The 27,166-nt window shown below is 34.7% G+C and overlaps 1 protein-coding gene across 4 annotated transcripts in view; it reads left to right on the top strand.

Moving 5' to 3' along the window:
• The first annotated feature begins 14,222 nt into the window (after window positions 1-14,222).
• LOC149160975 (uncharacterized) overlaps window positions 14,223-27,166 on the top strand; it is a 44,932-nt gene continuing 31,988 nt past the window's right edge. The window contains exons 1-5 of one of the 4 annotated variants that reach the window (XM_089436858.1): window positions 14,223-14,289; window positions 14,403-14,470; window positions 15,242-15,477; window positions 15,723-15,877; window positions 16,249-16,466. In XM_089436858.1, coding sequence (XP_089292984.1) covers window positions 15,272-15,477; window positions 15,723-15,877; window positions 16,249-16,466 — 579 coding nt within the window. In that variant the 5' untranslated portion in view covers window positions 14,223-14,289; window positions 14,403-14,470; window positions 15,242-15,271. Of the gene's footprint in view, window positions 14,290-14,402; window positions 14,507-15,241; window positions 15,478-15,722; window positions 15,878-16,248; window positions 16,467-27,166 lie in introns of all 4 variants that reach the window. The other 3 variants (XM_089436859.1, XM_089436857.1, XR_016261821.1) reach the window with 3 other exon arrangements.

The raw sequence follows: 27,166 nt of genomic DNA on the forward strand, positions 1-27,166 counted from the left end.
TCTTAACAGATTACATAAAAATAACATCCATTCGGAAGATTATGCTTACCATTTCAGATGACTCAGAGACGGAGTTTGACATACGGGATTACCTTGTGGATGAAGAACCCCGGCGTGGACAAGAAGGTATCGATAAGCGGGGAAAAGGACAGAGGAATGAGGACGACGACCGGGAGGAAGAACAGGAGTCTGAGGAAGAGGGGGAGAGACAAGTGGGTGGCCGACGAGGGCGGAGACGGGGAGGGCGCGGGCAGAAGAAGGAAGGCGCCAGCCAGCGGGGCAGAGGGAGTTTCAGCGGGAGAGGAGGCAGAGGGGGCAGGACAGCAAGAGCTGAGTTTGAGGAAGAAATGGGAAGTGAGGCTAGAGGTAGGAAACGCGGTAAGAGAGATATGAAAAAGAAACTGCAGGAGGCAGAAGAGGCTTATCATCAGCATACTCATCCAAACATTCGAAGAATTATTGAACATTTGGAAGAGGAAGCATTGCAGGAACATTCAGGGTCAGAACTGGAGGATTGGGAGGCATATCTGCCTGATCCAGGACATACCAGAGGCAGGATGACATTATATAAACAATCTTTGCATGTCTATTGGGGCATGAAAAGATTATTAGCTAAAGCACTTGAACAGGTAGCCCTGGAAATGGTAGAAATGGCTCAGGGTATACCTGTCATGAAGAAAGAGCTGAAAAATCTTCAAGTCACCTTAATGATGCAAGATAGGAAGATGGATGAGATCCTGAAGTTTCTTCAAGCTAGTGGTATGGGTGTTAAGACGGAGAATGAGGCCAATCTGGAGACTCGGACCTAGCAGCAGATGGAGCAGCTGAAAAGAGGTTTTTTGCTTTTAGTTTTCTTTAGATATACTAGTTTTGCATGACTCAAATCATACTCTGTTTCACTGTAGGAAAGGTAGATGGATATGTAATATGGGAAAAAAGACTGATGGGTTTCTATTTTTGGATAACTGGATATATAGCATGGGTAGAAAGACTGATGGTATTTTATTTTTGGATGGCTGTTAAGAATCTCAGGTGGTCAAGAAACCCGGTTTCCCTTCGGGGCGGGTTGAGACCGGCCCATATGTTTATGTTTATGTTTCCTATTTTACAGTAATAGAAATGAAGAATCTCGCCTTTGCTTACAAAAAAAAAAAAACATTGTCAATTAAATAAAAATAAAAGTACAAATATGGTAAAAAAACATGGTTAATTAAATAAAAATAAATTTAAAATTTAAAAACATTATCCATGGTACTTAGTAAATATGACATGAATATTTATAGATGATATTGGGAAATGTCATAACAACATTACTGAGTAAAATGAATAAAAAGGTACTCTAATTTTATTTTTAATATATATATATATAATTTTACTTATTTTTTGATATTGTTATTATAATATTTTATAAATTTTAGTAGTTAAATTATTATTTTGAGATAGATCTTTTGTTCCACAAACAGGGGATTTTCATATAAAATCTGATTTACTCATAACTTAAAATTGGATTATTATTATTATTTTAAAAAAATATGATTAATTTATTATTTTTTAAATATTATATATTTTAATTTATCTCTAATTTTTTAATTTAATAATAATAATTATTAATCTAGAATAATTTTAATTAACTTTTAAATTCTAAACTTTCAAAAAATAAAAAAATTATAATTTAAACTTTTTTTACACAAAAATGAGTATATTTTTTTAAAGTCTATGCCCCGTCGCAACAAGTACATGGGGTTACATCATCATTTTCAATACTAACCAGAGAAAAAAAGTATTACAAACCCTTTACATATTAAGACCCAGAAGACTAATTGTAGACCTAATTACGTTCGATTACAAAAAGGAACACCAAGAGACTAACTGTAGACCTTAATACATTTGATTACAAAAAAGAGCAAAAGACTCCTATAGCAACAACCATGCAGCTTAGTCATTCTTTGTCCCTGGTCAATTTAGATCAATGTCCCTTTTGCCAGATTCCTCCTAATTTTGGCCAGTGCTTGTAGGAGTTTCAATGCTCAATTTAAGTTCCATAATTATATTCTAGAGTGCATCTACTTCATCAGTGAGGCAAGATATATAATTCTCTAGAACTAATACTTTCTCAGTTTATTCCACCTGAGTGTGATACATTTGGAAAAATTTCACCTGCAAATCATAATCTACCATGTGGAGGGCTTCATGTGCATACAGAAAGTGCATGTAGGGGCTGGCTACTGAGGAGTCTTTTAAGTTATAATTTGAGTTCATGATGGAACACTGACTAGAGTTTTGAAATAAACAAAGAGCAAAGGGAAACCACCCAATAATCCCCACTGTGACTTTAAAGCCTATCTGAGAGAATTGTGAGCTTAAATGTTCCAATTCAACTTTTCCAGGATGTAAATTTTCAGACGTCTCTGATGAGGAAATTAGGGTCAACTGCATGACAGGGAACACAAATTTACATATCCTTCCTTGAACCAAAGACAAACACAGAGCTCTAAAGGACCACTGAGTTGTTGGGTTCTCATCTAACGAAGCCTTAAGAATTCTTAATTGTAACGAGTTACTACTCAGAACCCCGAGATGCCAACCTAGGCTTTTGGAATTACCATCCAAATTGAGAAGATTTCCGAAAATCAAAATGCAAACAAGAAACAATGAAATTAGGGTCAACTGCATGATAGGGAACACAAATTTACATATCCTTCCTTGAACCAAAGATAATCACAGAGCTCTAAAGGACCACTGAGTTGTTGGGTTCTCATCTAACGAAGCCTTAAGAATTCTTAATTGTAACGAGTTACTACTCAGAACCCTGAGATGCCAACCTAGGCTTTTGGAATTACCATCCAAATTAAGAAGATTTCTGAAAATCAAAATGCAAACAAGAAACAATGATGTACCTTCCTGAATTAGACGTCAAGCCAAATTGATGTCGATTAGGAAAGGAATCCTAGGTGATATCGAGGCGGCTTCCGAGCCACAGAGCCCCAACTTCCAGAATTCCCATGATTTGGAGCGATGAACCCACAAACACTACCCACAGAGATGGGGAAACAATAATCTGAAGCGGAGCTCTTTGCAAAGCTGCTATAAAATTAACCTCCTTACCACCACACTTGAAACCCAACACTGCACCAAAACCAAATTTACGGACTTCTGAGAAAATTGGGTAGACGAAGAAGCGCACACAGGCATGAATGCATCTAGATCAGGGCTCAAACGAGATTTAACATTAATTTTCCTGCCAAGTTGCACGATTCACACCATATTACTTCTATTAAAGAGATCCATCATTATGCTGAGAGGAGGGCGATTCAAAGTCCGGGGCAGAGGGATATTGTTAACCCAAGCATGCGAGAGGAAGATCATTGCTACTACATTGCAATATTTGCCACATCAAGGGTGATGTGAATGATAACATAAGGCCAAACCTTATTGTATTTTATATAATTCGGAAGGAACTAAGGAGCAATGCAGTAGAGGGAAGAGGGATTTCAGGGAAAGGGATAGGGATTAGAATTAATTCTAAGGTGAACCATATTCATATAGTGAAAGGACCAAGGTGGCAACCAAACAAATGTGACCATAAATAACTTAGGGGATTGGACAAAGTCTTTTAAAGTCATTGTGATCCATAAAATGTCGTGGATATTTCATTGGACAGTTTGTCACAATAGATCTGATAATATTATATTAAAATTTTGAAATTCTACACTATTACAATTTTATTAAATTTCTAGATCTGTAGATTTTACTAGAATTAGTGCATGCATATTAATGGAAATTATGCAGAAAATAGAGAACAACAAAATAAAATCACACACGCACACACATAAGACACAAGATATGCTCTGTGAAACCCTTTTGGGAGAAAACATGAGCGAATTATCTTATACCAAGATAGCTTGTGTGAATCAGGTGGGCCTTCTAAATGCAAACTTCTAAGAATTCTATTATATTAAAGTTAATTTGATTGTTCTGTTCATTGAATTAATTCCTTCAGATTATTTTTTTATGTGGGGCATTATTTTTTTATTTTCATTCCAATAAAGGTAAGGAAATAAATGTTTAAATTTCATCATAGGTGAAATTTTTTATCATGATATTTGACAATATCAATTATTTTTATTTATTTATATTAAATTATAGGTAAATTGTTATTATGTAAATTCCAAATTTAGCAATTTTATATATCATCAAAGGATTAGTTAAAAATAAAGACATTTAAGAACAAACTTACTTTAAGTGCCTGTAAATTCAATTTAATTATCATTTCCCAAGATACTATAAAGACTTGATTATCTTCGGCTGTGGAAATATCACAATAATGACATGGTGTGAATACCATAATATCATCTTTTTCCATGGAATAAGATAACTTAGTTTGATGTATTGGGTTTTAAAGAAAATTTTGAACTAGGAGTCCTGAAGCTTCGCAATTTCTTTGACACCACTGTGGTTGCAATAACATTAAGTTATATATATATAATATATTATCATATTAACAAGCTCATATAATATATTATCATATTATAAGTCGAATGTTAAATGAGAAAATTATAATTGAAAATGAGTGTTGGAATTGATGAGTTTGTGTATACATGGTTTGTATTTCTATTTATTGTTAAATTAAGTTATAATATTTTATCTAAAAAAATTGTGAATAATATTTATCTCCCTAGAAACATTTTGATTAGAATGTTAACAAAAATTAGTAAATGGAGAAAATATCATAATGTTTAGAAGATATTTTATTTTAGATAAGAATTAGTACATCATCATTGCAATATTATATTAAAATATCTAACTTTACGAATAAAGCTAATCTTAATACCTATTTAATGAAATATATTGTAAATAGATGACATTTATTAATAATTAAATTTTATAAAGTATTGATAAAAAATTGCACATTTCTATATCATAAGTATAATCTACCTAAGATCTGTAGGCATTATAGACTACTTAGTCATTATAAAAAAAAAGTCATTATGGGTTTCGATGTCGTATTATAAATCAAACTAAGTTAGGAGGATAACCACCCACACTATTAAAAATAATATTACATCAAAATTTAAGGAGAAATTGTAAGGTGACAGGAAGTTAGAGAGAAAAACAAATAAAAATAATACCTAATTAATGAAATATATTGTAAATAGATAATATTTATAAATAATTAAAAATTTTCAAGTATTGACATATATATATGTGTGTGTGTGGGCGCGCGCGTCTATGTGAGCTTTGATATCATACTACAAATTGAACTATGTTGGGAGGTCAACCACATTTCTACTAACCACCCAAATTATTAAAAATAGTACTACATCCAAATCTAAGGAGAAATTGTAGGGTGATAAGGAGTTAGAGGGAAAAGGATTCAATAATAATTCAATAATAACTCATGAAAATCCTTCTACGCCCATGAGTTAAATAAATATCTAATGAGGGGTTGCCACATCATCTTTTTGTTGGGGAATATGACCACAAGATGGGGGCTTTACCTCTGATCTATCATAACTCTCTATCCAAGATGAACTATGATGCATGTCATATACCATTGGAATTAGCATGATAAGGAGCATCTAGTGATAATGGTCTTAGGAGCAAACCCATTGATCTTCATACTCAATGTCATCAATAAGTGTGGGGATTCTAGGTCTATCAGGTCTTCTTCACCATTGGAGCTTCAAACAACGCAATCCAGACAAATATTAAGAGCGTTCAAGCATCAATGAAAACACCATTCAACACTACATTGAGTCAACCAACGATTGGTTTCTATTTCGATGGGCTAGCCTGAGAGAGGAGCCACGGGCCATTGGACTTCTTGATAACCTTTTCTACATTTACTTAGGCTTATGACTCAAATTTTCCACATCATTAGGAAATCCCCCATCATTAGTACCATGGCTCTTCTGATATAGGCTTGGATTTGGGTTCCTTTCTTTTTGAGTTTTTGTCTTTTTTGTAACATAGATCCAATGTATGTTTGGATTCATTTTCTTATATTAAATCTAGGTTTAAGCTCTTATATTGACCATATCAACTAACTAGAGATCAATCCAACTATTGTACACATATAATTTTCACATAAATGGATTTTATAATATATCCTCCATATACATCATAATTGCATTTAATTTCTAAGAAATTTATCATAAGGGTGCCATACAAGTTTAATATTTTCTTTAACTAACAAAACCACAACCTTAGCTAGCAAACTTTCATATTTACAGGTTCAATTAAAATCCATATAAGAAAAAAACATGGTTGTATAACCTTTATGCAATGTAGGAAATTTTAATTTAACCATATAATATACGATTTTAATTTTCCTAATTGATTCATGGTCATAAAAGGTAATATTTGGATTTTTGATTCATCACAATACAATGTATGATTTGTTTTTTTCTAGTTGATTCATGATTTTATAGTGTATTAATTTAACTTCCTTGGCCAAATTAAAGCTATACAACATCTAATCTATCCAACTTGCAATCAATAACATCCAATTCATCCAAATAAGTGGTCATGATTGTATAATCAAATTCAATCCCAACTTGTGGCCATATAGTTCAATTCAACCTTTGTATAGCCTTTGATAACCTTACAGTTTATGTATGAATTGCTAACTTTGCAACTTGGCAATTTAATCATTCAATTTCTCAATATCTATGCCCAATTACCAACAATTAGCTAGAATTCAACATTGGTGCCCAAATGATAGTATGTGTCTTGAATTTCTTAAAATTCGTGCTAAATTGATGCAATTCAGCTTAAATTTGTGTCATATTTAAGATACAATAGATGACCAATTTCAAAGATTCTCATGAAAATTGATGGCAAAACAAATTTGTTATTTGTCACTTCCCATAACACTTTTGTTGATATTTTGTAGCCCTATGTGGCAATACTATGTAATAATAATTTCTAAGTCAAACTTCCAAGGTTTTTTCTAGTAGGTAGTAAAATATAGCTATATGGTTTGCCTCCTCTAATTGTTCCTTGATGAAATACTATTGTGATATAGGTCTTTATTGGTAGGCGAATAAAGAATGCAATATTGACTTGGATACATCCCATATCTAAACTATCCTCCTAGTGAACACTATGGTTTGGTACTTAGGTGTCTCAGTAGATGGAAATATGTCCATAGGATGACCAATTATTTAGTCTTTATAGCCAAATTGATGTTAGGTCCTGAACAGATTCCTAGACATTCTATGTGGTACTAGTGTTTGGCCTAGAGGTTAGTTGGTCAGTGACTAGTATATTGTTTCATATTAGAATCTTACAATTGAAGGAAGGAATATTATCACTTAATTTTGAGAATCCATAATCCATTCATATTGGAAGATGCCCACATTTAGCGTGATCAACCAACATTTTGGAATTATTTATAACACAACCTTGAGTGTGATTTTTCCTTTTCATTATGCATTCTCGCAAGCATGTTATAATACCTTCGGTGTTTCCGTGTCCTCTTTTTATAAGTACTCAATAAAGAATGCAATATTGACTTTGATACATCCCATATCTAAACTATACTCCTAGTGAACACTATGGTTTGGTACTTAGGTGTCTCAGTAGATGGAAATATGTCCATAGGATGACCAATTATTTAGTCTTTATAGCCAAATTGATGTTAGGTCCTGAACAGATTCCTAGACATTCTATGTAGTACTAGTGTTTGGCCTAGAGGTTAGTTGGTCAGTGACTAGTATATTGTTTCATATTAGAATCTTACAATTGAAGGAAGGAACATTATCACTTAATTTTAAGAATCCGTAATCCATTCATATTGGAAGATGCCCACATTTAGCGTGATCAACCAACATTTTGGGATTATTTGTAACACAACCTTGAGTGTGATTTTTCCTTTTCATTATGCATTCTCGCAAGCATGTTATAATACCTTCGGTGTTTCTCGCAAGCATGAAGCGAACAAAGTTCCTTCTTAAGATTAATTACTCCAAAAGACTTGGAATATCAAATTATCCATTAAGGATATAAATATTATATTAAATATGTGAATAAGAGTAAGAATGATGATTTACAAATGAGAACGAGAGGCTTGCTTATATACCAAGCAAGTGTCTCTTCATGAAGAGTCATGTCCTATTAGACATGCCTCTTCAACCTAATTACTAGCTTAACTAACTATTATTTATGATTATTATCTTTTACATTATATTTATATTATTTATATATTTTATTCGTTACATTGCCTCCTTCCTCAAAAAGCTTTGTCCTCAAAGCTTGTCGATGAAAAAAAGCTTGATCTCTTTTTCGGCTTTGAAAGTCTTTCTCTCTTGGAACAGTCATCTTCGTCGATACAAGCTGATATGATCTTCTTAGTGACAAACAAAATTGTCGCATTGAGAAGGGATCAAACCATCCTAGATTAATCTTCTGTATCGCATTCTGATCACTGGAATTTTGTAACGACTTGTTAGCATAAGACTGGACTGATTTTACGTCATTATTCTCTGAAACATCAATTTGTTGTTTCTGGTCTGAATGGTACCGATACGTAGCATGGTTGATTGGTCTACTCTCGTGATTCGGATGTCGATATGGAGTTTTTAGATTTTCTTTTGGCGAAGATGTTGTTGAATTGGTTATGGAACATTCACCTGGGATGTCCATTGTCTGAACTGCAACATCTACGTGTGTCGTTTCTTCAACTAGCTTGTCTTCTTGAGTTGTCATATTCACTGGATCGGTATTCGTTCCCTTACTTTCAACTTGGACTGCTACGACTGGAGATTCCGATGCTTCTTCTTGAGCGAATTGTTCCAACTTATCTTTTAATGCTTTCTTATCATCCTTAAGCTTCTTAATTTGAGTGAGTAGACTTTGATTATGGTTTTTCAGTCGTAAAAGTTCTTTGATTTCTGATTTATCAACCTTATTTTCAGTGTTTTGAATTTTAAAATTTTCATCTTTTAGATCTTTGATTTGTTCTAATAAATTTTTACTAAGGTTCTTTAAACACAAAGTTTCCTCTTCTTGTTCTGATAAGTGCTCCTTGAGTTCCTTCTTTGAGACTTTAGTCTTCTTGACTTGTTCGAGTAGCTTTTCCTGGTGACCTCTTAGGCTCGAAATTTCTGTGTCTCTGCTGCAGATGACTTCTTCAAGCTCTTTTTACTTCTTTGATATAGTTTTTTCGTTACCTTGAAACATCAAATCTGAGATATCCTTAAGGTCTTCTAATGAAGATTTTATTGATTTTGATTTACTTGTTATGTCTCAAAACATGACCATCTTCCCTTTATAAGGAAACGTCAAAACTTATTTCTTTATGTTTAACATGAATGTACCCAGATCCTTAAACCAGGGTTGACCGAGTATGATGTCAGTGTTTATATCTGTCCTTACAACATGAAATTGAGATATGTAGTCATAATGACCTATTGTCACTTGTAGATCACTAATTTTATACTTGTTTTGGTCAAAAATATTTTTCTTTACACTAATGCTTAGCTCTGGAATTAATAGTTGATTTGCCAAGTTGATGTTGATATAATTTTTATCATTGCTTGGGTTGATGGCGACATTAACTTCTCTTCCTTGGATATTTCCTTTTAGTGTAATTACTCTATGATCTGTAATTGAAAGACCATTATAGGAAAACCTTTCTTCCTTCATCATTTTAACTTTGTATGGAAATATTTTTTATTTTATTTTTTTATTTTTTATTTTTTTATTTTTTAAACTTATTTTATCTCCCTTTATATATATATATATATTTCCAATATTCTCTACTTCTTCTTCTTCTTTTGTTCACTCTTTTAATAAAATTTTTATATAATAATAATTTTTTTTTAATATATATAATTATAAATTATATATATTATATACTTTTAATTTATATATATTATAAAATTATAATTATATAAAATTTATATATACTTTTTTGGCACCCACTTTTCCTTTCATATGTAACTATATAAGGCTTATATAGTATTTTTTTTTATAATTATAATAATATTTTTTTTTTTTTCGAAAATTTGGATGAGTCGTGACTAATTTGGATGAGACGTGACTCTTAGTACGGTCACAATCTTTAGATTTGAACGATTAAAATTATTTAGATCACACCTTTTTTCTCCAATGCTTATCAAAATATCTTTCACTTTTAAAATACCATGGGCAATTACCATGGGTTGTTTCTAAAACCTCGGTTAATGTTCTCCACGTAAAATGTAAAATGTAAAACTTACTACTGGTTTCTAAAACCACGGGCAATTACCATTGGTTTCTAAAATACCATGGGCAATTGTTTCTAAAACCTCGGTTAATGTTCTCCACGTAAAATGTAAAACTTACCACTGGTTTCTAAAACCACAGGCAATTACCATTGGTTTCTAAAACCACGGGCTTCTCCACGTAATTTTTTTTAAATATACTTGAAAAGATTCCCGCTTATCTTTATTATGCACTTTTATCAATAATGTAAAACCCTTTATATATATATATATATATATATATTTTTTTTTTTTTTTTTCAATTTTTTTGTTTGTTTGTTCAGAATATATTATTTCCTTTCCTCTTTTCTTTTTATATACCCTTCTTATTTATTCTTTATTATTTTTTTTAAATAATGGCCAAAGACCAAAAAAATGGAGAATCTCCCAATATGTAGCGAAACGCTTCAATTATGACAGCAACGAAGTTGATGATAGGTTGATAGCCAAAGGCCTGGTGATCAGCCAACGTGGCTCTGATACCACATGAAGCGAACAAAGTTCCTTCTTAAGATTAATTACTCCAAAAGACTTGGAATATCAAATTATCCATTAAGGATATAAATATTATATTAAATATGTGAATAAGAGTAAGAATGATGATTTACAAATGAGAACGAGAGGCTTGCTTATATACCAAGCAAGTGTCTCTTCATGAAGAGTCATGTCCTATTAGACATGCCTCTTCAACCTAATTACTAGCTTAACTAACTATTATTTATGATTATTATATTTTACATTATATTTATATTATTTATATATTTTATTCGTTACAGGTTAGTTGGTCAGTGACTAGTATATTGTTTCATATTAGAATCTTACAATTGAAGGAAGGAACATTATCACTTAATTTTAAGAATCCGTAATCCATTCATATTGGAAGATGCCCACATTTAGCGTGATCAACCAACATTTTGGGATTATTTGTAACACAACCTTGAGTGTGATTTTTCCTTTTCATTATGCATTCTCGCAAGCATGTTATAATACCTTCGGTGTTTCCATGTCCTCTTTTTATAAGTACTTAGGGACTCAATTCCTCCATGCTAGATTTTTGTTGGAGTATTTTCTACTTGAAATCTTTTTCCATTTGGATCACATCACTTTGTGTGGTATTTTAGCAGTTTGTTTCATTTTATTTTGAGAATTCATCTAATCATATATGGATTTAGGTTCCATGTCTTTGAATCACCAATTTCATCGAACATATATCACTTTATTCCTTATCATCATTAGAAGCATTATCTATAACAACAAATTTTCTATCTCTCTTAATAGTATTTGAGACCAATGCTCCTATGGTTAGGAGAAATGATAGGGATTCTAATCCCTATGATTTACATATGTATTGTCATCTCCAATTATTATAATTAGGATATTATCATTGTGGATTCATTTGTTGAATCTCTTTTTTTATTGGGAATGGTTGAGATATTTTCTCAACCAATTCCTTGTTTTGTTTACAAACCTTAATTTGTTAGATCAATAGATTCTTTCTCTCCCTAATTTTTGGAGGTAGCTTTGCTCTTGTAAAGCTATTTAAGGTTCTCATTTGCTTAATAACAATTTAGTTTAATATTTAATCTATATAAACTCATATCATGAGTGAGATTTCCCATATCATTGGGAAATGCCACACAAAATGATGTAGAAAATTTTATATTCCTCATAAGTCTCAATCTATACTTATTTATTTCAATGAGTTTCCTTTCATATTCCTAATAATTGTAGATAATTTACCAAATATTTAATCTCCAAATGCCTCTCCCCTAATTTTGTAATATCATTAAAAGTTGATATTTTTCTTCCACGTCTTGTAACATAGTTTCCAACATTTATGTGTTTCTTCTTGCATTGAGTATTATATTTATATAAGTATCTCTCTTTTTCCCAACTCTATATCCTAAAGATTCCATGGTACAATTTTGTTCTCAACAATAGGCTTAGTGTATGTTAAGGTGGGCTTTCAATATCTTGAAATACTAATCCAAAAACCTTGGTGTTTTAGTTAGAGTCCATTTTTTCTTAAAAATATTATTGGCTAGAATACTCAATGATTCTACTAACCCTTATTTAAGTTGATTACAATTTTGTTAAATTTTGAACCAATCATGTCATTTGTTAGTTCACAATTGCACATAGAAAAAATGTGAATTTTAACAAGAAATTCAAACTATAATAATTTCCTTTAAAGAAAAATAAATTAAATAAAAATCACTTAAAATAAATTTGAAATCCTAAATTTTTCTTAACACTCTATAAGTATTTTTTCAATCAAAATTTCCCTGATCTTAAAAAAGCCATATCCCATTCTCTGTATGTCAAAAATAGGAGTCACTGACCCTTGGAAAATATACTTTTAATATAATTTATATTTTCAAATATCTAATAATAGCTTTCATTTTCAAACTTATCTTAAAATTAGATTAACTAAACATTTAAAATAGAAGTAAAATAAAATTAAGAAATTATAAATCAACACAATAAAATGAAAAATAAAAACTAATTAAAGAAATATGCATATATATAAATAAATATAAATAAAACAAGCAATCAGTAGCCCCAAGGGTTAGCTCAATCGGTCAAATTAGTGCCTCACCATTTGGGAGGTCACAGGGTCGACTCTACCCAGAAGCCCTTGGGGTCAGGTCAGTACATAGGTTGAGGGGATGTGATCCCCCTTCGGGGTCGATCTGCCCAGAATTACTGTGGACATAGGCCGAGGGGATGTGATCCCCCTTCGGGGTCGATCGAATCACTGTGGACATAGGCCGAGGGGATGTGATCCCTCTTCGGGATTGATCGAATTACTGTGGACATAGGCCGAGGGGATGTGATCCCCCTTCGGGGTCGATCTACCCAGAATTACTGTGGACATAGCGGCTACCCAATGACCAAGGGTAATGTGAACCACTAGGAAAAAAGAAAGAAAGAAAGAGAGAAAAAGAAGCAATCAATTCAATATATTTGAAAATAAAAATAAATGAAATAATAGTTATAAAAAAATAAATCAAAGTATTATATTAAAAAAGAATAAAATTAAAGCAATTACTAAATAAAATTAAACAAATAAGTGAAATAAATGAATAGTAAACCCAAAAAAGTGTTGTAGATAGTTTGTTAGAGAAATAAAATGCCTAAGGAATAAATCATTCTAAACTCTCCTTAATAAATCATTCCAAACTCCATAAAAACCTTCTTAAATAATTGAATTGTAAAAGAAAAAATAACCAATAAAACCTAATTCTCCTTAATAAATCATCCAAACTCCATAAAAACCTTCTTAAAATTAAATAATTGAATTGTAAAAGAGAAAGATAACCAATAAAACCTAACTCTCCTTAATAAATCATTCCAAACTCCATAAAACCCTTCTTAAAATTAAATAATTGAATTGTAAAAGAAAAAGATAACCAATAAAACCTTCTTAAAAGCTTTTTCTAAAATTGAAAAGAATTTCAAAATTTTTTGTAGAGGTAGTGTCTTAAAAGCTTTTTCTAAAATTGAAAAGAATTTCAAATTTTTTGGTAGAGGTAGTGTAATGATGGAAATAAATTCACCACCATAAAAAACTTTTAAGACACCTAAAATTTTGAAATTTAACAACTATAACTTGGATTTACAAAAATCTTTGCTAAATTTTCTCAAAATATAACCCGATAACTTTTCAAGCCATTCCTCACACTATTTAAAAATACATAAACAATTGCATTGACAAAGAGACGTTATCTTAGACTCCGTCTATATAAACGGTAACAGAGACGATGAGAGAAGTGGCCCCCGCAAAGCCACGTACCCAACTAAAGGGAATTTGCAATCGGGATAAGGGTTGCCTTTGTTATCAATGCAATAGTGTGAGATAATCATGTTTTCACAGTACAACACTCGTACTCCAATGCAATCGTGTGAGATAATCATGTTTTCACAGTACAACACTCGTACTCCTAATTTTACAGAAGTAAATGCGGAAAACTTATCAACACAGTCGAATTTAAAAGTAAATCTTGAAAGATGGCGAGCTTGGTTAAACTTTATCAACACGGTGAGTGAATTATGAAAATGGAAACGACTTTTTCACTGAAAACACCATCAAGACATATGATGCCATCCCTTCTTATTTATATAATTTTATACGAGTTTGTGTTTTATATGTAGGATTTATGTGAGATTCAATTCGGAAGCAAACCTTGACGCAGCAGTGGAAGGAAACGAGATATATCCCTGTAAGTGAAATCTCTCTCATGCCAAATCCAAGCAGGGTGAGAATTACAGATTCATGCCCAACTCTTTCTCTTTTGGGAAAAATTAACAGCTTTTGGATGCTCAAAAGATGTAAAATGAACATATTGAGAGACAAATAGAAAATGAGAACAGATCCGTTTTCTTACATCTTCTATCATCAGAGTAATCGTTTTCGTCACTGAAAATCACAGGAAAATGCGAAAGAAAAATGGAGATAATTGAGGGGTTAAATATTCTAATTTGGTTATCAATTGAAAACATTATTTTGTGTCGATAGTCAAAGAGAACATATGTATATAGGGATGGAAGATTTGAAAATCAAACTATAAGTTAAATCTGAGTAGGGTTTGTAAAATTTTTGATTAGGGTTTGCAAAGAATGATATGAGTAGGGGATATAAAATGTCACAGTTGGCTTTGCAAAATTTTAACAAGGCTTCGGAAATAATATCAGCGGGGTTTATCAAAAGTTACTAGCTGGGTTGGCTCCAATTTTTCTATAGCTTTCTATTGAACCTGTATAATGATATTCGTGATCCGTAGGCTTGAAGATGTACATCTGATAGAAGTTTGTCTCACTGCTTGAAAAACCCATATATATAGTGGTTGGTAACTCCAAATTACTCATTGTATTTGAACTTCTGAGTTATCGACTTTCTGTCCATGTCTTGGGTGCATTTCTCAAATCATAACCATTTAGCGAGTTTGCAGTGATTGGTAATCACTCTATTGGTTGTTCTGTAACTGAAATAGGGGTTTGGGCTTAGGTGGAGCAGAAGGAAAATGGCAAGTGGAGGGAGACAAAGTAGTGGAGATAAGGATTATGGCAGATTGGTGCAGATGTGCATAGATGCAGCTTGTAAAAGTAAGGAGACTGTGGAAGTATGGCGGAGACAGAAGCGGACATTGGAAAGAATGCCAAATCATCTTGCAGGCCTGATTTTCAATTGCCTGCTCAAACGCCGCTTACTTGCACCGCCGCTACTCGAGTATGCATTCCAATTTCCATGTGCCTTCACATGTTTTAGTTCTTGAGCTCCGACGTTATAGCTTTGATTCAGTAGTTAGTGTGGCGATTTCCAATTACTGGTGTGAATTTTATATGATCTATACAGGCATGAAGTCTGACCTGATGCCAAAAGTGGGTGTACCCAAAACTGGGGGCAATATTGATCTTATGATCATTCTTCAAAGCTGATTTTAGGGCTGCATTCTTCTTTATTTTTCTGCACAGGGTCTTTCAGCAGAGTGTGGAAGAGGTGAATTTGAAGGGAGAAATCTTTGTTGACACAGAATGGTTGGCATATTTGGGAGCTTATCGCCATTTGCGCCTTGCAAATCTAGCAGACTGCAAGGCGGTGAACAATTCTGCACTCTGGAATCTCGCTGGTAAGTTTCCAAATTGATCTGATTCCTTCCATTGTTTTTATTTTGGAAAAGATGCAGCCTTTTTGATGATTAAAATTAATCAGTAAGCCATGAATACTGGGTCTCCCTTACCCAAGTACAGTCTGCTGATATTTTACCGATAAATTCCTAGAATACAGCTGTTTTGATTGATAGTTTCACATTTGTTTTCAGAAAGAAACCTGGACTTTCCATCTGTTGAAAATGAAACTGACTTGTTCGTAGTGACGACTGAAAATTTTGTTGGTGATATGCACGAAGCACAATAGAAAGAGTATTTTTCATATTTCATCGTTTTTGCTAGGCAGCTAATGGCATCTTCTAATCATCATTACTTTTTCCATTGATTTCAGGAATTACAACCTTGGAAGAATTGGATTTGTCAAGGTGTTCTAGGGTTACTAATGCAGGTTTAGAGCATCTTCTCTCTCTTCCGAACTTGAAAATCTTGAGTATTTCAGAGACCGGAATAAAGGCAGATGGAGTGGCTCGGCTCTCTGTTCTCACATCTCTTATGTCCTTAGACCTGGGTGGCTTACCAGTCACAGACTTGGTGGTTTCTTCATTGCAAGTACGTTGCTAAATGTAGCAGAAGACCATGTTTGTTTCTACTATTTTTAGTTCTTATTACAAAGCAGTATTGTTCAGATGCAGCTTGTCAAGTCTCACATTTAAAGATTTTTTGTAGCTTCTTTAGAATAAAATTATAAATATAAGTTCAAATTCCTCTCCCTCGGATAGTGTGGTACTAAATTCTAATTTTATCTGCTAATTCTAACCGCAGAACTAAAAACTTTAAGATCTGACAATTAATGTAACTTCTTTCCACGTATTATGTATACTGAACCTAACATTATATTGTCATCAGATACACATTGTCCACATGGTCATCAAGTTCTACCAAAACATGAATCTTCTTTTACTATTACTTCTGCTGCCAAGCAAAGCCTTGATTCTATGCATATTTACTATCTAATGCCTTCATTGCTTGCATCCAAAGAGTGGTGTAAGACTCCTTGGCTTCTTAGCTGTTGTTGTGCATAACCTTTGTTTGTGAAGGTTGTTGAAAAACTAAAAGTTATCATTAAAGCACATTTTATGAAGCGAGGATTATAGAAAATTAGATATAACACCATTAAATCAAAGCATTATATTCCAGGTAATGAATGGCCCTACATTGATGGTTGCCATAGTGGCTGTAAAAATGGTTATCTAACCAGAGATAGATGGAAGAATTATTGGCCTAAAGTAAAAGTAGATATACCCTCTACTTCCTTGCTTTCAGCAGGCAAGTTCTATACAAAAGTAAACAAAAGTAAACAAAAGCTGTATGTACAGTAGCTAAGTGAACAGAGATAAAATACTTTGATGTAAGGAGCATCCTTCATAAAATAAATAGACTCTAGATTGAAATTGTTTCAACAGAACTACCACCAGTGCTTTATGAAAACATACAACATATTATTCTAACTAGAGAAAATTAATGTAATAATTCTTGATGTTGAAACCATAAGAGAAACTGACATTAGAATTGCAGTCAATGCCTTCCGCTGAAACAAGCGATTTGTTCCTTGAGCTTTACTGTATCTTTGATGAACTGTTACTGCTTACTCTTAACTATACTTGAACCCTCGTAGAAAAAGTACAGAATGTTTGAATTCCTGCAAACCCAGCACCCTGCATTTAATTCGTAGTAGATTAACGATCTATTGATTAGATGCACAGCTAGGTTCATTAACGCGAAAATTTCAGTGGAAGCAAAATTTATCAATCTCAATCACAAAAAATGACACAACAAACTCTATCCAATCAGAGTTCTTAATTAAACTCTTCAAATCTTACTTTGGCTCCTTTCCTAGGAAAATGGCCCAATTGAGGAAATAATTACAACAATTGGATCTTACCAACCATTCAAGCCCTCCTTGTTTGATTTGGATTTCCTTGATGCCCCCCTTCCTTGGACCCAACACACTCATTGAGATGCCTTTCTCAATCTTGTGTTGCTGTATGGTGGGTCTTTCCCATCTCCTTAGCCTTGCTTTTATAACTTTACATTAAGCTATATCCCTAACATTAATCTCCAAAGTGATTGACGACCAATATTAGATCTCTCACCTCATTTGAGATCTAGGGCTAAGATTAAAACTTATTGACTGAAGTAATTTACTCTGTGTCCTAAGTTTACTTTAACTCAATCAACGAACATAATAATTATGTGCTTTCCTAAGTCCATCTTAGGCTAAGTTACAAAAACAATTTGCTCACACCAGAGCAAGTGTTTAAGGAGACTGTGGGCGACATTTGCATGCCTAAATGCTTAGCCCTGTGCAGAAGTACCTGCTTGAGCTACAAACATCAACACTCTCTCTTAAGAGAGGGATGTACTTCTGCCACCTAGAACTGACTTCGATTTCGAAACCGCATTCGCTACCTTGGCTGCTCCCTCTGAACTAGAAGCCCTCATTGCCACCTGGTCTTTAAACATCTTTGAAATCTTGTTGCTCTTGGCCTAGTTCCTAGAAGCCTCCTATTCATGAACATCCTGTAAGGTCATCTTGTACCAAGAGACCTTTTTGAAAGATTTGGAGGAATATTTCGATTGCTCCTCCCCTCTTGAATCTGAACGCTGACACCCTTTGAGCTGCTCAACCTTCCGAGCTACTTGCTCCTTTTTCTCTGTCACCGATTTGCTTCCTCCTTGTGGCCCTTGTGCGAAAGTCCCTCTAGCACCGATAAAAAGATTTTTGGTTTATGGATCTGCAAAGATCTTCCTTGTGGGTCTATCTCGGTCCTGTTACTCACCAAAAGTGGGTGACCCCATAGGAGAATTCTTTTCTCCCATTCTGCACATCTAGTCGACCAACCATGTAGCCCCTGATAACCACCAATAGCTTATGACGTGCCATTTGATCTCTACCACTTGCATTAGTCATATACTTTCTCACCCATCCAGCAAGAGCACATGGATGAAGATGGGCTTCCGATCAAAAGGTACTTTATTCATTTTGCGATCAGGTGCTTATGCTAGTTTGTATTTGGGGCTTTTTGATATTGATTATGGGGTGACTTGGAAGAAGAAGGGATTTGACCGTGATCTTGTTCCCTCACCTTAAATGGGTGGTTAATCTTTGTACCTAGTCTAGTGGGACCTCCCCTAATGATCCAATGTGTACAGGAGGGGCACTACTCAGGAAGCCTTGATTGAGATAGCGTGTTCCATCTATCCCTATTCCATACTTTCCACTTTCCATCTTACATTACAAGCCCGTTTTCCATCTCCATTTTTCGGGTTCAACTGACCATTAGTCCTTTGGGATTTGGTGCCATACATCCACATACCTAGGTGGGGCCCAAAACTTTGCCATGGGAGGTTGATGCAGCTAAAAGAAAAGGAAAGAGCATATAATGGCCACAAACAAAACAAAACAAAAGAATATCAAAATGCAAAAGATGGCTGGGACATACACATTAGCATGTGGGCAAAAGCCTAGCATTGGTAGTAGTGTTCGCATTGATGTTGAATGGTTATGAAGGTCAACACATGGACTTATGAAGGCTTGATGTCAAATGGCTATGAAACATTGATGTCAAATGGTTATGAAGGTCAACACATGGACTTATGAAGGCTTCAATATGGACTTAGATTTAAGAAGTGACTTGCTCCAATGAAGAAGTGACAATGACTTGACAATAGTTTAAACTCAAACCAACAATACTTCATAAACAATATATGTTTCATGTGCAATGTTTGTGATGTTGTTTGTCTCATAAGCAAAGTAAACACATGGTACATGAGGTCGGGAGAACTTGTTATTTCCATTGAACATGAAGATTATCATCAGTTTACAAAATGCTATACGCTGAGTTTACATTTCCAAGAAGTGCACTCTCCTGGTTTATATCCAAGCCACGAACTCTCTGATTAGTACCATCTTGCAATCTTATTCACATGATCATGTTGTTGGCGTTGAAGGTCTCGCAAAAGTGCTTGAAGTTGTTGTAAATTCGGGAGAAGAAATTTCCATTTTTCCTAATTCATAGAACAAACAAATTAAAGCCTAGCTATCTGCATTTGCAACCTAGATTGACAATGTATAATCAACGTACGTAGCCTAGATTGCTAGTGGGTAACCATGGTTCGTGTCCTATAGCATGGATAAAGAAAAGTTTGAACTTTGGGCCTTGGCTTATGCAATCATTGTTGTTGGCTTATGTTGCTTCAATTTTTCTTTAATAGTACGAGGTCCATTTGTTTTGGCTTGATCTTTAAGGTTGGAGATTAATAGGTAGGCCACAAAGATGCAGTCATAGAATACAAAGAGACAACCTTTCATTTCAGATTCTTGCATGGAATACAAACAATCAACGAGCTTTGTATATAAAAATACATTTTTGAATGATAGAGTGGCTAGATAATTGAATTATGTGAGAATAAGTTCATGATTTGCCTGGCAAAGAGAGAAAGTGGAAGAGGAGCAGAAATAAATCATAATTGAGGAAGAGGAGTAGAGGAGATAATCGACTGTAAAGGGAGCAGAGATAGAATGCATAACAGAGCCAAAAAAGAACTCAAAATTCAAGGACTAGGTAAACCAATAAATTTGTAATTATGTCAGGCGATTGGTTTCTCCTTTCAAGTAGTAGCTCGAGAAAGAACAAGTTTTAGCTTGTAAATGGAAGTGGGTGCTTCGAGCAAGTTGTAGCTTGTAGAAGAAAAGCGAGGTTGAAGCCTCCTATATTAAGAAATCTAGGGGCAACTAGATTAGGTGATTTCTCTAAATTTGATAACTGCTTATGATGTCTTTTTACTTAACTTGATTAGCTTCTTCTTCAACTTGATTATTATTTTGTTTTCTACCATCAAACAACTACCAAACAATAAAGATCAATGAGACAAGAGAACACAAAATTAGGTTGCAATCCAAGGCCAAAACCTCTCCTCTTGAGAGGAAAACCCACAAGAATTCTTCTCTTCTTATAGAACTGCAAATGATGATTTCCAAGGCCTAATACCCTTGTTAAAGACCCTTCCAAGACCAAGTCAATCCTTCCTGCTTGACGAGATTTCCTTCCAACAACTTCTCTAGCAACTTCGACCCCAGCATATTCTGTAGCAACTTCGACCCCAACAACTTCTCTAGCAACTTCGACCTCAACAGTTTCTTTTGCAACTCCGACTACTACAAAAACCCTAACTCTTGCACGTGTGGTTATTTCTTCTTTCTCCTTCACTTGGGGATCGTCTTCTTCCTCAGTAATTCGGCTTACGAAATGCTCTTTTAGATACATAGTTTCGACCTTTCAATGTGACTAGGCTTAATTTCGACCTTTCAATGTGACCAGAAATTTCGATCTAGGTGCAACAAGATGATGCCCTAGATCTCGCACGTGTGAAGAGATATAGCCCAAAACATATCCAATTTTTTTTTTTTTTTTTCCTCGTCTTCTAGCTTCTTTTGCTTTATTTCGCTCTTCTTTTTGGTCTTTTTCTTTGCCTTGATCGAACTTCTTGAGAGCTGAATGGATATCCTTCAAGTGAGGTCGATGTCTCTTATATGTAGACTTCTTAAGACGTCGAATTGCTGTCCATGAGGCCTACTTGATCCTCCTTGTAGGCCAACTTGTTTGACAAGGTCTTGGAGGTTCTTTATGACACTTTTGACTTTACAAAAAAATCTTTACAAGATACAACATGCCCAAAGGGGTCTTGCATGTATGACAATGACTCTTTTGACTTCATAATTCTGTGACAAACCTAGAAGCACTCAATGGGTGCTTGACCTACAAATAAATCTACCTTGAGCATGAAACCCATGCATCAAGAATGAAAATAATAAAATTCTTTTTCTCTTTTCGTCAATTACATAAAATCATGCTTGCAATAAACATTATGAAGACTGAACCTAGTTACACATTTCAACACGAATTCTCATAAGAAGAGTTGGATTGGTAAGCCATCTTATAAGCTATTATTTTAGCTTATCTCATTTCATCTCATCATAACAAACAACATTGTCACATAGCAAGGCCTTGACTAACAACTCTATCTCTCCACAAGATCAGAGCACAATGCTAGCGAGACAATCACTGATAAACACCATTGCCGTTATCTATTAAGGCATATACCTCACCTGGATGTTCACAAGGCATGTCCTTTTAGGACAATTCTTGTCTTCGAATAACACATCCTCAAGAATTTCCTCTTTGACTACTCTTACCTATTGGATGCCCTACCACATCCTCAAAGAGTATCAGAAACCAAATGCTTACCCAATCCTCCATTCTTTCTTCATAACATGAAGACAAGAATGATGTGTCTATCTCTCCCTCTCAACTAGGGAGGATCTACACATTCCCAAGCTCCCTTTTAACAAGGGACTTGCCCAAGCTCCCTCTCAACTAGGGACTTGTTTCCAACAACAACACTTTGCTCTTTGGTGGAGATCATGGTACTATCAGCTGCTTGTAGGGCTCCTCTTTCTGCATCATGTCATGAACTTCATCTTCTTCATTATCGAGCCTACTTCATAGGGCGTCGACCATCTTCTACATCACTTTCTTTTCAACAAGACAAAGTGTTGAACCAATAGTTATGTCATACTTCTCTTCATCGGAAAGTGATCTTCTAATCCACATCTTGCTATCCTTCATATAACCACCTTTTCAAAGTCATATTTCTTTTAGGATCTTCCATCCAATCTCATGAGTACTAGTTGTAGGTGACATCTACAACTCTCTTTCAGTAGCCCTGTTTCAACCCAACCAGATGTTTTCAAAAATCAAAATGAACATTAAATCAAAGTTACCTTTTTATGATGGCCTTTTGTCATGACATCAACTTCTTGCAACATCAACATCTTGCACATGTATGAATCCATCTCCAAGACATTCGTTACCGAGATTCTTCTTTTGCAGTATACATATCAAGGTCTTCATAACTTCTTCTTCCATGGAGATGTCATAGCTATTTCTTCTAGTTATCGGGTTGTTGATCATCTATCTTATCTTACGTGACTATAGATACATCTTTCACGAACTCTTCTTTCACCTTCTCTTCACATATTGCTTCCACATGATCGTCTATACATAGTTCCTTCATCATAAGAACCATGAATGCCAATCACCTCATATTCTCCATGAGGTCATATCACATCAATATGTAGGAGAGTTCAAGGCATATTGTCTACATGCTTTTATGTATCTTTCTAAAGGAAGAGTTTCTTCTTCTTTTATCATGCTCATGAGATAGAGCACTCTACCCATTCTATCTGCAACCATATGATGACATGACTTTATCTATCAAATGTATACATACCTCTTCCTTCATGTGGCCATCCAGGCTTCCTTTGGGCAACTTCCTTTTCTTGCTTGACGATGAAAGTACTTCAACCAACTTGTCATGCTGCACATCTTTGTCATCATACCATCATCCTTTTAACCTGTAGATCCCACATAAGGTGGAATGTAGACCATATGCGAGACGCTTCTTCTTAAATAGAGGTGAACCTTCTTAATGAAGATTCCAATGGAGGATCTTGATGATCCTCATTTTGCAAATGCTCCTTCCTAATGATGATGATGTATGATGATCTCTTTATCTTCTATCTTGCTAGATGACTTTCCTCCAACCATATATACTGCTACTTCAGTTGTCCTTATATACTTCCAATGGAGATGCCATGAGCTACTTCCTTTCTATCAAGATGATTGCTACAACCATGTAGACTTTCTACTTTAGCTGTCCTTCCATGTTTCTATGATGATGTTATCTCTATCTTGTTATAATGCATCGTATCATACTTGTGATGCTTTCTATAACTGAAAAGAACTTTGTGAAGGATATTATCGCTATCATAGTAGAGATCTTTCACTTCCTCCTTCTTTGATTTCTTCTTTTCTGATTCTTCCACTTCTTCGGTAACATGGGCTTCATTTCTTTCCTTTCTCTTCTTGTTGTCCTTCTTGAGTTTGGGACAATTCCTTTTAAAGTGCCCATATTCATTACACTCATAGCATTGTATCTTTGACATATCAATCTTCTTCTTTTTCCAAGGATCAAACTTTCCAAACTTTCCTTTTCTCCTGGCCATGCAACATATGCTTGAACTTGTTCATTTGATCCAACATCGCTCTTTGCCTTCAACCTAGTTTCTTCAATCTTACATAATGACCAAAGTTCACTGAATGGAGTGGCTTCCTTCTTTCCATAAATACTTGATACAAAGTTGCCCCATTCATTAGGTAGTGCATTGAGCACAACGATGGTCATCTCTTTATCAAACATTATTTCTCCTAATTCTTGTAGTTGATCTCTTATTTGAGATACCCTCATAAGGTAAGAGGCTACCCCTTCATTTTGTATAATTCGGTTCTCAATGATATAACTTCTCCTACAGTGCTTACGGAAAACAATTCTACCAACTTTTCATAGATATCTTTTGATTTCTCTAACTTTGCTACATAAGGGATGAGAGAATCCTTGATTGATTCTATGAGGATTCTTTGAGCCCTTATTTCCCCTTTCATATTCTTCGATAGTGCTTGAGCTTGCTCTTGAGATGGTTTGGAGATTGAATACTTAACATATTCAATAACTTCATTTTGTATGAGGATCAAATCTATCTTCTTTTTCTGTGCAAGGAAACTTGATGACCCAACCAATTTGTTTCTCTCCTTGCAGAATGAAGTCACGTTGATAGTAAATTCAAACATAAATATAAAGATACTTACTTGTCAAGTGAAGATGCTCCTAGATGATGATATCTTCAATCTGATGCCTTGTTGATGATGCTGTTTTTTACTACTTTGACAATTGAAGATGCCTCCTTGATGATGATGACTTGATGATTTTCTTCAAGGATGATTGAGATGTGATCCTTTTTTCAATGTGAGGGAGATCACTTTGATGATGAAGTGCTATTTCTTGCTTCCTAAGAATGCTTATGGTCTTCTTAGTCTTCAAAGTGGTGTTCCTTATAGACGATGTGATCCTTCTGATGAGATGAATGATCCTCCTTGATGCTTCTTATTTTTCCTTGATGATCTCCTTGTTGCTCGACCCTTATGTATCCTTCTTCAATTGATGATCTTCAAGCTGCCTCTTCTTGTCTTGTCACCTTAGCTCTGATACAATGTTGAGAAATCTAGGGGCATCTAGATTAGGTGATTTCTCTTAATTTGATAACTGTTTGTGATGTCTTTTTACTTAAAATTGATTATCTTCTTCTTCAACTTGATTATTATTGTGTTTCTATCATCAAACAACTACCAAACAATAAAGATCAATGAGACAAGAGAACACAGGATGTACGCTGCAAGCTAGGGCCAAAACCTTCCTCTTGAGAGGAAAACCGACGAGAATTCTTCTCTTCTTATAGAATTTCAAATGACAAATTCTAAGGCCTAAGACCCTTGTTAAAGACCCCCCCTGAGACCAATTCAATCCTTTCTCCTTGATGAACTTTACTTCCAACAACTTCTTCAGCAACTTCGACTCCAACAACTTCTCCAACAACTTTGACCCCAACAACTTCTCTAGCAACTGTTAAACACATACATGGCAGCAACATGAGATGAATGATAAACATGAGAGTGTATCTATTATTGACAATGATAAACATTTATAGTATATTCACATGACCTTTGGTTTTGTATTCCAAGGTCTCTTGGACTTCCTTAGACTATTTAGCTTCCACACCAACCCTTAGAGGATTAGGTGTCCAACATCCCCCCCTTAATCCGAAGGGTTATGTATGTGAGTCCAAGAAGAGAGATGTAATACAAAGCGTGCAAAAATGCATGGCAACACTAGGCTAAATGTGCTCTCTGAAATGTTGGTATAAGGGAGGTGGTTTAAGGATGACCACCAACACTGGAATGCTTAGTGCAGTTCCCAGGACTCTTCCAAGTCTGGCATGAAGCTCAGGTCTTCTGCTAGAGGAAGTGCTCCTGATGTTTTGAAGAGGGAAACCTTCAACCATGAAAGGGAGGTCTCACCTCGCATAAAAGGGAGAACCTTAACCTGAAAAGGGAGGTCTCAACCTGTGATGGTTTAAGGATGACCAACAACTTTGGAATGCTTAATGTAATTCTTGGAACTCTTCCAAAACTAGCAAGAAGATGAAGTCTTCTGCTAGAGGAAGTGCCCCCAATTCTTTGAAGAGGTATTATCGACTGAAGGCATGCTCAGGGGCATATTTGTCTCTGGCTACAACTCTGAATCTGGTATAGCAGGTTGTGGCTCAGGCTTGTTTGATGTGGCTTTGGAGCTTGTAGATGACCATCACTTCCCCCCCATCAGATACAAGGTGAGAAGATGAAGAGATCTCAACTTCAAGACTTTTCAATATTCAAGAACAAATCTTGTTGTATGAGCGAAATATCTTCTTGGCTGTTGAAGCCCATTGCCAAGAAGCGATCCATCCAAGATGAATCTTTGTTCTTGTAGGAGGTTTGTTTCTGAAGCATCTGTTTGAAGAATGACTGGTTTTATGACAGTGCTTACATGGATGAAGATCAAAACAGTGATCTTTTAGATGGCCAACTCGTCACAGTGTTGGCATTTCACAATCTGTTGTGGTTGTTGTGGAAGAGGGGCAAAATCTGGAACAGCTGAAGGCAAACTGTCATGAAGGAATCCAACACTCTGAAACTGGATGGGCTTTTAGTAATCTGGAATATAAAGGACACGTCCTTGTCATATCCAAGACCAATTCTGTGCTTGTTGTGGACAAGCTCTTCCCAAGGTCTAATGATGGGCTTGGGAAATGCCGAACTTTTGCATATGCATGTGACTTTGCTGCTTCTTTGGGCACTGGATCTGAATCAACTTGCTGCTTATGGGAGTCTGTTTCAATGTTCTGAACATAAACAGGTTCAGAATGATGACTATACTTTTGTAACTCCTCTTGCTGTAGCTGTGATTCAAGCTGCAAAAATTCAATGGTTTCTTGTGCATGTTGTAAAGATGTTTGAATATCTCTTAGAGTGTCTTTGCTGACTTTAACTGTGCTTCCACCAGTAGATAAGATTAGAGTGCTTAATAACTCTAATAATCCATGAATTTTCTCCATTATTCAAACAATTAAATCAACAAATGACCAAAAATGCACTTGTAGAAATAATAATGGTTTTAGAAAATTAATTTGCCAACTTTTCAACAGGAATCAAGGCAAATTTTTTTTTCAAGGAGTATTTGATTTCTTACAAGGAGATTTTTACAGCAGTTGAGATCTTATGCTAGAGAAAAGTCAACTTATTTCTTCCCTTGAG

Source organism: Pinus tabuliformis, chromosome 5_2, assembly GCF_031772625.1.
Source record: "Pinus tabuliformis cultivar Carrire ecotype Pingquan chromosome 5_2, CPIR1, whole genome shotgun sequence".
NCBI lineage: Eukaryota > Viridiplantae > Streptophyta > Pinopsida > Pinales > Pinaceae > Pinus > Pinus tabuliformis.